This window comes from Phragmites australis, chromosome 7, assembly GCF_958298935.1.
Source record: "Phragmites australis chromosome 7, lpPhrAust1.1, whole genome shotgun sequence".
Taxonomy (NCBI): Eukaryota; Viridiplantae; Streptophyta; class Magnoliopsida; order Poales; family Poaceae; genus Phragmites; species Phragmites australis.
Genome location: NC_084927.1, coordinates 16,618,400 through 16,629,989, shown reverse-complemented (window position 1 = coordinate 16,629,989; position 11,590 = coordinate 16,618,400). Strand labels below are relative to the sequence as shown.

General features: G+C 41.1%; 1 protein-coding gene across 5 annotated transcripts; it reads left to right on the top strand.

Moving 5' to 3' along the window:
• The first annotated feature begins 2,069 nt into the window (after nt 1-2,069).
• On the top strand, nt 2,070-8,286 carry LOC133924037 (uncharacterized). Of its 5 annotated transcripts, none has more exons than XM_062369400.1 (8): nt 2,070-2,435; nt 4,249-4,399; nt 5,588-5,749; nt 5,838-5,904; nt 5,981-6,046; nt 6,118-6,275; nt 6,986-7,065; nt 7,246-8,286. In XM_062369400.1, the coding sequence occupies exons 2-8, from the start codon at nt 4,263-4,265 to the stop codon at nt 7,983-7,985; spliced, it is 1,410 nt and encodes a 469-aa protein (XP_062225384.1). In that variant the 5' UTR covers nt 2,070-2,435; nt 4,249-4,262; the 3' UTR covers nt 7,986-8,286. The 5 variants fall into 5 exon arrangements, with proteins under 5 accessions (XP_062225384.1, XP_062225385.1, XP_062225386.1 ...); XM_062369401.1 differs by lacking the exon at nt 2,070-2,435 and adding an exon at nt 4,939-5,071 and having other exon boundaries at nt 4,258-4,399; XM_062369402.1 differs by lacking the exon at nt 2,070-2,435 and adding an exon at nt 4,945-5,071 and having other exon boundaries at nt 4,261-4,399.
• The last annotated feature ends 3,304 nt before the right edge of the window (nt 8,287-11,590 follow it).

Here is an 11,590-nt window from a genome sequence, read left to right as displayed (position 1 = left end):
GGAGAAGAGGGGGAAAACTTGGGGTAGTTCCCACTTCCGATCTCTGGCCTTGGAACACAACAAAAGTGAGAGGGAGAGAACAAAACGAAGTGATCCATCCACTTAACCCGAGCCTTTGTGTGCTGGCGGTCAGACCGCACGAGCGGTCAGACCACAGTAAATCCACGTGGCAACGCACGTGGCGGCACACCTGGCGATTAGACCGTGGGTGACACCAATCAGATCGTGGGTGACACCGGTTAGACCGTGAAGGGGTTCTTTTGCTGAAATTTTCCTAAGTCTCCCCTCATCATCCTCATTCTATTCTTTTCCTTCTCTAAGGTATATAGGAATTCTCCAAAGTGTTCTAAACCATCTCTAAGATGATTGAGACATGTTTAACCAGTTTTTGATAGATAAACATGCAGATTCACATGCGATGACGATTAAGCTCGCCTAATCACGTAATTAGCATTTTGGGACGTGACAGATACAACTAACCATACACTCTTTTTTTAACAAATATGACTCCACTCAGTCTGCCTCCCCTTAGCCTGTATATACGGTCCATGCGGAAACCCATGAGGGCAACCAATCACACCCTAAATGTACGCCTGTAGCTTAGCCTGATAGATGTAGGCTCCTGCATCCGCTCATATATATGGACCCACAATATCACAAAATTACTTTCATGTAAGGAATCAATCACAATCTCAACTCTTGTATCTGCTCATATAGTCACATATTTGGTCAACAAAATATAAACTCAGATCAGCCAGACAGTTACAACCACCCACTCTTCTTTAAAAAAAAAAAGATTCCCCTCAGCTCTCGTCTCTCAACATCCGCTCACTTTGTTTCTCTCAGCCTCCATAGGGTTAATTAGCTTTTTGCTACTGTAGCCAATGACATACTCTCAAAAGCCACTCTCTCGAGATGATGTGCTAAAATACTATCCGAGCCCCACAAAACCTTGCATATTTGCCACTTTGAGCTATTTTTCACCGCCATGTGGCATTTTTCTTTTTTTTTTTTTGGCACCTGTTGACGTGGAAACTAAGGGGAAAAGATGTTTATGCCCCTCAGTCGCTCGTGCAGGCGCCTCGCTATGGTTGGATCCGATTGCTCACGCCATAGTCTGCACCGCCTTCGCTGGTCCAAGCTGTGGTCTCACCCATAGCATTGGCCTCAAGGCCACCGACCCACGCCTGTTGAACGACCAAGCAGCAATCGACATGACGAGTTTGACCGATGAGTCATTCTCTTCCACCACGTCCATCCCAACTTCGTCGCTCCTGCTCCACCAGATCGACCCCACTTCGTTGCCTGTTCAATGACACCCCAACGGTCGATGGACGACATGGTGCTCCCTCTCCCGAAGCCTCCGTGCCTCCGACCAACTCGCCCGATATGGTGCCCGTCGGCCACCAAGACAAAAGATGAGGGGGAAATGAGAAGGAGAGAGAGGGTAGAGTGGCCATTTTCCGTGATAATCCACGTCAGTAGGTGCAAAAAAAGAAAAAAAAATACCACATGATGGTGGAAAATAGCTCAAAGTGGCAAATAAGTAAGGTTGTGGGGTCCAGATGGTATTTTAGCACATTATCTCAAGAGATTGGCTTTTGGTAGTATGCTATTAACTAGAGTGGCAAAAAAGTAATTAATCCATCTCCGTACAGTGGTTGCGCAAAGAGTAGGGAACCAATCACATCCAAAATCAGTCTGCCCTTAGGAGCTATTTGGTTGCGTACCTCAAGTGGCCATAGCCGAAGTTAGGGCAATACCAAATTTTGGTCTAAAAACTAGTGTTTGGCTTATGACCTAGTCAAAGTTAGGGTAGCATGCTTAAATATTCAAATTATAAATATGACATGTAGGGTCCACATGTTATAATTTTTTTCCATCAAAACTTAGTTAACATGAGCCTTGATTTGTATATTTAATTACAAGGAATACCTTGGTTCAAAGAGATTTGAAATTGGATGCATGATTTAGAGAATATTATCATTTGAATCCTTATAATCCATAAAGTATCGTATTTAAAGCACCCAACTACACCCTCGCACGTCAGCTCCTGTTGCCATGCGGCCAAGCCAAAATGCAGGCGAGCGAATCCGCAGCCTGGCCAGCGCTCCTCGTATACTGCAGATGAGCACTGCTAAATCTTTTTAAACTTAGTCAAACTTTAGCCTCCAACCAAATACTAGCCAAATAGTTGAGGCAGAGCCAAATTTTAACTTAGCCTCGACCACCACACCGCAGTGGATTTTCATTTGCCACTTGATGCGCTCGCTCCGTCGCCGCCGAACCCCGGAACCCGCCGCCAGCCCCCTTCCGCCGAAGAACGGCAGCTGCCAGCTTCCTTCCACCGAAGAAGAAGAAGAACGGCAGGCAGCCGGTCGCACTCCCCCCGCCGACGCGTCGATTGCCACGGAGTGGCTTAGGATTCGTTGGTGGTAAGGAACCCTAAATTGCTTGGATGTTACCTATTTCCCCCCTAAGATCTGCTTACTTGTTCTGGGAGATAGATCTCTTACTTGCTTCGGTGGGCAATCAAATCGGAATTTTCCAAAAAGAAAAGAAAAGAAAAAAATACTGGGTGCTCAACTGAACATCCATGCCAACACTACGCCCCTGTTACATAACTGACTCCATGCCCTGTGCATCGGCAAGGGGTGGAGTTCCATTGCTAGTCTCTTAAGATTTCTGGTGTTCTCTTGTTCGCCAAATTTTGTTGTTAGAGTGTTATGTTGGCATACCCGCTAGGGAGTATGACATTGATACCCGCTCAGCAGAGTAACTGGTGCTGGACAGTTCCATTGGGTATATATATATATATACATATATATATATATATACATATATACATACATATATACATACATATACACATACATATATACATACATATACACATACATATATACATACATACATACATATACATATATATATATATACATATATATATATATATAGGACACCTATTCTATACTCCTAGGAGTATGTACTCCCACATGCAATATACCACCTAAACAAACACTTTATACTCTTTTATCATTTTTAGTATACTCTAATACTAATTCTAAGATACTCCAATATGAGTTGTATGAAAAAAAAATCAATGTTAGCCTTTCATTTTTGCTATATACTCTTTTTTATACATAAAAGAAGTATATACGCAAATTATGATAAAAACCATGGAATTTCATAAAAAATTTCGTGGGATTTGTATTGTAGTATCTTATAATTACTAATAAAGTATATTTAAAGTGATAAAGAAGTATAACACATGTGTAAAAGTGGTATATGAGAGGTGGGAGTACATATACCCAGGAGTACATACTAGTTATATATATATATATATATATATATATATATATATATATATATACGACGAGGCTATTCTGCGTCTATACACAGTTGCTATTTGTACTGCGCACGTCCCCAGTTACAATCCAAAACACTGTGAGTTATAAATATATATATATATATACGACGAGGCTATTCTGCGTCTATACACAGTTGCTATTTGTACTGCGCACGTCCCCAGTTACAATCCAAAACACTGTGAGTTATAACTTATTAGGTAGACCAGTTACAACTCCACGTCCAGAAATACATAATTGCAACACGATAAGCTAAACGCTGTGAGTTACAACTTGTTATTCACACTGCGTATATCTCCCAGTTACAACTTCACGTCTATAAATGCATAATTGCAACACGAGAAGCTAACACTATGATTTACAACTTGTTATTTGCACTGCGCCAGTTACAACCCGAAACACTGTGAGTTACAACTTGTGGGGTGTACGTAGACATGAACTACAGTGAGCATACCTGCAGAATATGCATACAGTATATGGTATGAATATACATATACATACAACATGTGTGTGTGTGTATATCAATGCATTCTGATGTGCTTGCTATCTGACCTGAATTAGGCTTTTGTGGTTGTATTCATCATGATGGTTTGCTCCAGGCCATATAAAATAAGTTCAGATAGTGATTTGTTTCCTGTTATGTATAAAAAGATTGCCCTTTTATGGTGTATGGCGACAGCTTTGCAATTGAGTAATATCCCCAATGCCAATTCAGGAATTCAATTGTCATAAATAGATTTGAAGGCTCATTGAATTTTCTTGAGATATGGAAATGCATGCTTGTGGTGCATAAACTATAGTGTCTAGTAAGTTGACCACAGACTTGTGGTTAAGGAATAATAACTTATTGTGCTAATAATTGATTCAATTGTCTCAAAAGATTGTTAATAGGCCATGATGGGCCCGGATCCAGATAGGAGCGGAGGCGCACCGGACATCTACAATCTCTTCTGCCACTACAACACCCTCTACTTCTGTGGCTCCCTCGACGCGTGCGCTGTCTCCTGGGCCGAGGACCCACTCCCTAATCGGTAATAGTTCTTGGTTTGACCCCATGCCTTGAACATTGGCAAGAGCTGAAGTTCTATTGCTAGCCTCTGAGGATTTCTGCTATTCTCTTGTTTGCCGAATTATGTTGTTGGAGTGTTGCCATGCTAGCATCGGTCGATGCCTAGGCTTGTGATGAGAGGAAAGGGAAGATAGAGAAACCAATGTAGGGCATAATTAACATTGATACCTTTGCTAGTTAGCGCTGCTCAGCAAAGTAAATGGTGCCTGACAGTTCCACAAGGTATGAACCATGGAAGGCATTGTTTGGGTGAAGGTTTAAGGCCGAACAATTTCCTGCAGTATATAAATATCAATACATTCTGATATGCTTGCTATATGATGTCAATTTTGCTTTTGTGGTTGCATTCATCATGATAGTTTGCTCCAAGCCATGGAAACTAGTTGAAACAGCTATGAGCACCAACACATAGATTTTTGACGAATTTTTATCTTGTTTACTTCGAAAGTTTATATAATTACAAACTTTGATGTGGGAATTTTGTCCTGTAATGGTGCATAGTGACAGCTTTGCAATTGAGGATCTCCAGTGCCAGTTCAGGAATTCATCTGTCAGAAATAGATTTGAAGGCTCAGCGAATTTTCTTTTGAGACATGGAAATGCATACTTTGTGGTGCATAAACTATAGTGACTGGTGAGTGAACCACAGGTTTGCGGTTGAGGAATAATCACTTTTTATAGTATGAATTGATTCATTTGTGTTGAAAGACTGTTAATAGGCTCATTAAACACTGGCCATTTCCCTTTCTCTTGCACATTGATCATTGATCATTTACCATTTTTTCTTCCATACTTTGGTAATATAATTATAATGGTTACATTAAACACTTTGTACATTTCTTTCCAAAATGTTGCTGCTTCGCTTGCCCCGTGTTCCTTGTGTTGCAGATGAAAGTTTCACCTTAAAGCCACCACATAAAAGGCATAACATTTGTCAAGAAGGCAGAATAAATAAGGCTGAATGGTGCTGGCCCATTCATAGAATCAAACTAGAAAAGTACTAACTTCGCAGGGGTATAACTCGTGTTATAGAATTAGAACTAATTGTATGTAATTTGCCACCCCCTGAAGTATGCATCGAAGTACTCATCAGCTAATGTTACCAGAATGATTGCCGTAAACATTTTTTTGTTTCTTTATCTTCATGCAGTGATGTATGCACGTGCGATTATTATCCTGAAGGAGGTGGCTGTATGATACTTCTTGCCAAGTCCTTGTACGAATGTCATAATGACTCTGATCTGAAGAATGTTTTGCTTCATGAGATGATTCACGCCTATATTTGCATCAAAGACAATAACAATAACCATAGGTACTTGTTCTACAGCAGCTTATATTTTTTAATATGCATCTGAATTTCTAATTTCTTTCTGATTAATTTCGAAATGGTGATCAAGCAGTGACCATGGTGCAAAATTCCAGAAACTGATGAATACAATCAATTTGAGTTCTGTAGCTGATCCCCATGTAAGTTGAATTCATTTATAGTTGTCAGTCAGTCTGTGCTTACAGATTCCTTGTTAACATCATTAATTATATTCAGCGTCCAGTTGGTGGCTATTGCATAACCGTGCTTCATGAGATCAGAAAGAAATATTATCACTACAAAGTAAGGTTCAGGATTGCAATGAGCAAAGTTTTAATTTAAATTTTCACATTAACAGCTAGCAATTTTTGCAGTGTGAAAGATGTGGAGATTTGGTCAAGTCAGTCAAGATCAGGGGACCTTCTCATGATGACTGCATTGAGAGAATTGGTGCCAATGACCACGTTCCAGCCTGCATTATGCCAGCAGGTCCCACCCCCTCTTGTCAAAATTCAAAGTGTCACTGGCATAGGTATTAGCTATACAACTTCACTGCAATTTTTTTCCCTTACTTGCCTACTTGGTATGAATAAGAGTGCATCTGAATGGTGATAGAAATGTAAGATAACAGAGAATCTTTTCAGCAGGGATCATTGTCTTGATTTCCTTTTGCTGGGCCAATCTGTATTGCCTAATGGACTACAACTACAAGCACGCATGTTTGACATAGATTTATACTTGCAAAGAGGCAATTGTTGATGTACTTTTAGGGGCACAAATAGTCAAATTCAAATCAAAAAGTTTGTCAGACCATTTTTGAAGTCGTTTTCAAAGATGAACTGGATGAATTGGATGTGTAGTGGATATGACATATGAATTCAATTAGGATCTTAATTCGGTAGAATTCGAGTGTCGTCCCGAATCAATAGTAAAAGATGAGCAACATGATACAGCTTTCTAACGTAACTAAATAAAGTGTTATTATGTATGTATGTAGTTATTGACTTAAGGATAGTAATATCAGGTTAGTGATTTAGATATCCCAATTTGTCAATACTTTTGGTACCTCATCCAAATTCAATTCCAACCATTATAATTGGATAATATCCAAATCCGAATCGTAGTAACTATTTGGATGGAAAATCTTACCAAATAAGCATGTGTCAGATTCAAGGTTTGAATGTTTCAGATTTTCCATATATTAATGTATTTGGATGTTTGGCATGCTATGTCTTGATACAGACACAAGAAGTGGTGCTCAGGTAGCTATTGTAGTGTTCAAGAATCATCACTTGGAAGTCTGAAACTAAAACCTTCAAAAGGTAATTTTAGCTTCAAACCTGCTAGTTCAAACTATGGCATCATATTAGATTATGAAGTAGGTCATTTTCCCCCTACAAATGCCTGGTTTTCGATGCAGAGCTTGCATAGATAAATTTTAAATTCTAGTGTACTAACTCGTACACAGTAATAAAATTGCTAATTGTTCTCGGCAACTTCAGCTGAAGAAGCTCTCGATGGGGGCAAGGCTGAAGAACCTGCCTGCAAAAGTTGGCACCCCACACCTACATCCAATAAGAACGGATTAAGCAATAAAAATGAACGGGAAGGTGCCTCTTCTGAGTTCCTTGATCGTATTGATAGTCCAGTTGGCTGTTCAGGACTGGATTCCTCTTCGAGAGACAGGTCAAAGAAGCTCAAATTGTCGAAAGATGTCAGTTTTGACCTTCAGACTGCAGAAACTGTTCAGGAAGCACCAAAACGTCCAAGAACAGCTGCAGTACAGTACCAAGAGCGCAGCAGACGTCAGAAAAGGAAACTAAGAAATTGGGATGGATCCTACTCGGTAATAATTGAATGGTTGAATTACTACTGTGTTAGTGAGTCAGATGAAGATGAGGTACCTTTGATCAATAAAAGAACAGAAAGAAGAAAACGGCAAAAGTGGCATGAAATATCTCTGGTCAGGGAATCCAGCAATGGTGTTGAGTGTGCCAGCTCAACTTCTCATACGGTAAATGGAACAAAAGATGGTTGTGTTAGTTCTTGCTCACTAGACCCAGGGGACAATAGCGAATTAGTAATTGTGTCAGGTTCTCAACCTGAAGAAAGGTTGTTGCCAAATCATGCTGTGGGTACTCGTGGAGTTTCTGGAAATCAAGCTGGCCATGAAGCCGTGTCTTGTCCATTGGACTTGGATTCTCCAATTAGAGGTGAAGTTGTCGACATTTCAGATGGTTGAGTGCAAGAGTTTTGTTAGTTTTAACCGAAGCCACCTTGGTTTCTTTTGTGCACCTTGCAGTTGCTAGACATGCGTTGACCGCTAAGCCATCCTGCGAAGCATGCGTCTTAATCTCTTTGTATATACGTTTTGTTTGTTCCTTCTGCATTTCATTTCACCACTTATTTTCTTGTTTTTGTTCGTTTCGCTCAGCTCCCTAGTCTTTGCAAATGATGTGGCTTTGGTGATATTTTTGTATGATGCAAGCCATGAACCACTCTGTTTTGTCAATGTTCTGAATCTTTCGTTTTGGAGACTGTTAGATCTGGTTTTCTTTTGATTGGCTGAATGGATAACTAGAGAATTATGTCCAGAGAACATGGAAATATCTTCATCATGTTTCTTATAGAGCAGTAAGCCATCGTGTTGTGGTAGCGGAGTGAACTTCCGCGCAATTGTCACCCTAAAAATAAACAATAATTTTATTAAACACCCCTCCCTTCTCCTTTGCCATCCGCCATCAGGGAATGTTGATGTGTGTGGGATTTATGTGGGCGGCTGAGGAGAAGTTTCGGCTCGACAACCCAAGGGCCCAAGCGCAAGGGGCGAGGTACTGCGGCGGGTTTGGGATGCCGCTCGGGACCGGGCGTCCGGCGAGGTTTCGAGGGTAGGCAGGTCGCTCTACCGTTGAATGCCCAAGCTACGCGGCATTGCCGGCGGTGAGTTGCTTCGCTTCCCCTATTCTGCTCTTCCAACAACGGTTCTGCACAGCTAGCCGAAGGAAAAAGTTGCAACGACGCGAAGCCCATGACTTGCAAATATGCTTCCATGGTTCCAAGGTAATGGCGCCCCTGAAGCCGAGTGCGCCCAGAAATGGACGTCATTCACCTCAGGCTGCAGGGACACGTCCTCAGCCAGATCCCAAACATGGGAGATACTCAACTAGAGCCTGGAGCAGACAGCAGAGCAATGTTGTCTTGGCATTGGATTGGTGAAACCGAGCTCTTCAGCCCGAAGGCGTTGCGTCACCGAACAGCTTCAGGATGCTCTGAATAAAAAAGTCGAAGTCTTGGCGAGCCGGCCTCAGTAACAGCACCAAAGACGGCAACCGGGGCGCCAAGATTTTCGTCGCCAATTTGGCAAAACTGGAGTATGAATCAAGCTTATGGACCTGTAATCATTGACCTGAATCGCATCAGCTTTCATCATCAGACATCGAAATCTATAAAATATATATACATGTTATTGTACACCTAGATGTAGAATATTATTCTACACCAGTCAACCCAACTCGACCCAACTCATCCCGCACGTCCAACTATGTTGCCTAACCCCACCGAAGTAACCAGACACCGCCTGCCCACTCGATCGTTCCACTAGTGTCGTACCTGTTTCCCACCGCAACTACTCCGCTCCCTTCCCATGCGATCAATTTGCTCTCCCGACGGTCGATCTCCTCTCTAGTGGGGGCGCAAAATTAGAGCCCGACGGAGGTCCAGGACTGGATCCAAACGGCGTTCCTCTTTCCAGGGCAATGCACCATCTGAGCATGATGAAACGCAAGCCAATCTAAAGTGCAAGGTCACAACTCCACCTTCTCCCCCGCTCCTATTCCTCCATTGTTGTTGACGGTGCTGCTGTGATTTCTAGGTCACGACCTCCAGGAGCGGATCCCCCTCTCCAAGTGATGGATCTTCATACACAGTGGCGTGTTCTCTTACCCTGGCGGTGGTGCCATGGCGAGCGCACATAGAATCGAAGGGGGCAGACCTCCTCGAACTCCGGACTGCATAGGAATCAGAGAATGCGACCTCCAGGAGCTCCGCCTCACGGACAATTAGAATGCAGCGACCACCTGGGCATCAAATTGAGTTGTGAAATGCCTAAATCGTACTTACAGATTGACTTGCTATGTACCGGCGAAGCTCGTTCAAGGTGGACCAGCACAAAGCATGGATGCTACGATTGATGGGAAAAATTGGTTCACCATACACTGTTGGTGCTCCAATAGCCTTCATTTTCATTGAGGCGACCCCGATCCCCTCCCCAGTGGCAGTGACACATGACCTGGCATATTGCTCCCATTTTCTTGTGAGATTCTTCAATAGATTGAGCTTCATGGAGTGGCAGCAGCGCGAATCAGTGACTATGGAGGTGATGACGCAATTTGATGGCGTCAAAATACTAGCTTGGGATTGACATTCAAGATTCCTCAGTATTTGTTGTGTTTGTCAATAGTTTGTTAGTAGATTGTAGTTCTTGTCTTGAACCAAATGTTGCTTGGTGGCAGGTCATGTGTATTTTTTTTTTTTGTGATTGTTGCCTCAGCTAGCATAGTGAGGTTCATCACATGATTCTTCGCTGGCGATTGTAGCTTGATACACCTCGTGCGAGCTCAATGAATATTCGTTGTCTTAGTAATTGTTGCGTCATCAAACTATGTATTGTGAGTGTTCTATGCCATCTGACATTTAGTAATATGCATTCATGGCACGTCATTCAATATGTCATCTCCTTGTCAGTAGTTGGATATAAGATCATTTGCTAGTAACGAAGTACCTTTACAGTGTTTTGGAAGCATATGAATTAAGCTAAGTGTGAGATTCTGCTATGACTTGGAACTATTGAATGACGGAAACCTGATTCAATTTTTCGGTAGTGCTCTCTCTTCATACTTCATTAGTCCTCAAAACCGACTACTGACAATTTCAAATTACTGAAGAAATATATTAAAGTACCAAAGATTTTTTTTTTATAACTTGGACGCTTGAAAATTGTACCAATATAAGAATTTGCTATTGCTTGGATCAGTAGCTATTCAGTAGCACTTTTTTGTTCAATACCCTTCTTCAGTAATTTCACTTTTTCTTCAGTATTTTTTTCTTTTCATCACTTGCTTGCTATAATTTGGATAAGTAGTCCTTTTTTCCTTTAATACCTTTCTTCAGTAATATTCCTTTTTCTTTAGTATTTTTTATATTCTTCAGTAGATCCAAAAGCGCCTGCTGAAAGATTTTTCCTATGATTATAAAGCAAGCAACTTTCTTGTTCAGTAGTTCATCCTTTCTCTGGTTCAGCAGTACACCCTTTATTGATTATGTAATTCTAGCATCCAAGTCATCTGAAAATTATACTAAGTATAAGAATTTTCTATGTGGATCGATAGTTTTTCAATAGTCTTCATTTTTTCTTCAGTAGTTCCAAGATTTTGCTATGACTTAGATTCAGTAGTTCTTTAGTAATCTTCAATTGTCCTTTAAATAGTCCTCTTTTTTCTCCAGTAGTTTTACCTTTTCTTCGATAGTTCAAAGTCATAGCAAACTCCACTAACTTCAGTAGTTTCCTTTACTTCAGTATGTCATCATCTTGTCAGTAGTTGGATATAAGATCATGCCAGTAATGAAGTACTTTTACCATGTTTTGGAAGCCTATGAATTAAGTTTAGTGTGAGTTTTTGTTATGACTTGGAGCTACTGAATGATGGAAACCTGATTCGATATTTTGGTAGTACTCTCTCTTCATGCTTTATTAGTCCTTGAAACTGACTACCGACATTTCAGATTACTGAAGAAATATATTACCGAAGAATTTTTCTATAACTTGGACGCCTGAAAATTGTACTATCT

Bases quoted from the DNA above. Each gene is read 5' to 3' on its own strand.
- LOC133924037 (XM_062369400.1), top strand. From the start codon at position 4,263: ATGATGGGCCCGGATCCAGATAGGAGCGGAGGCGCACCGGACATCTAC. The intron at 5,750-5,837 runs GTACTTGTTCTA...GTGATCAAGCAG, and splicing joins GACAATAACAATAACCATAG to TGACCATGGTGCAAAATTCC. The intron at 6,047-6,117 runs GTAAGGTTCAGG...CAATTTTTGCAG, and splicing joins AGAAATATTATCACTACAAA to TGTGAAAGATGTGGAGATTT.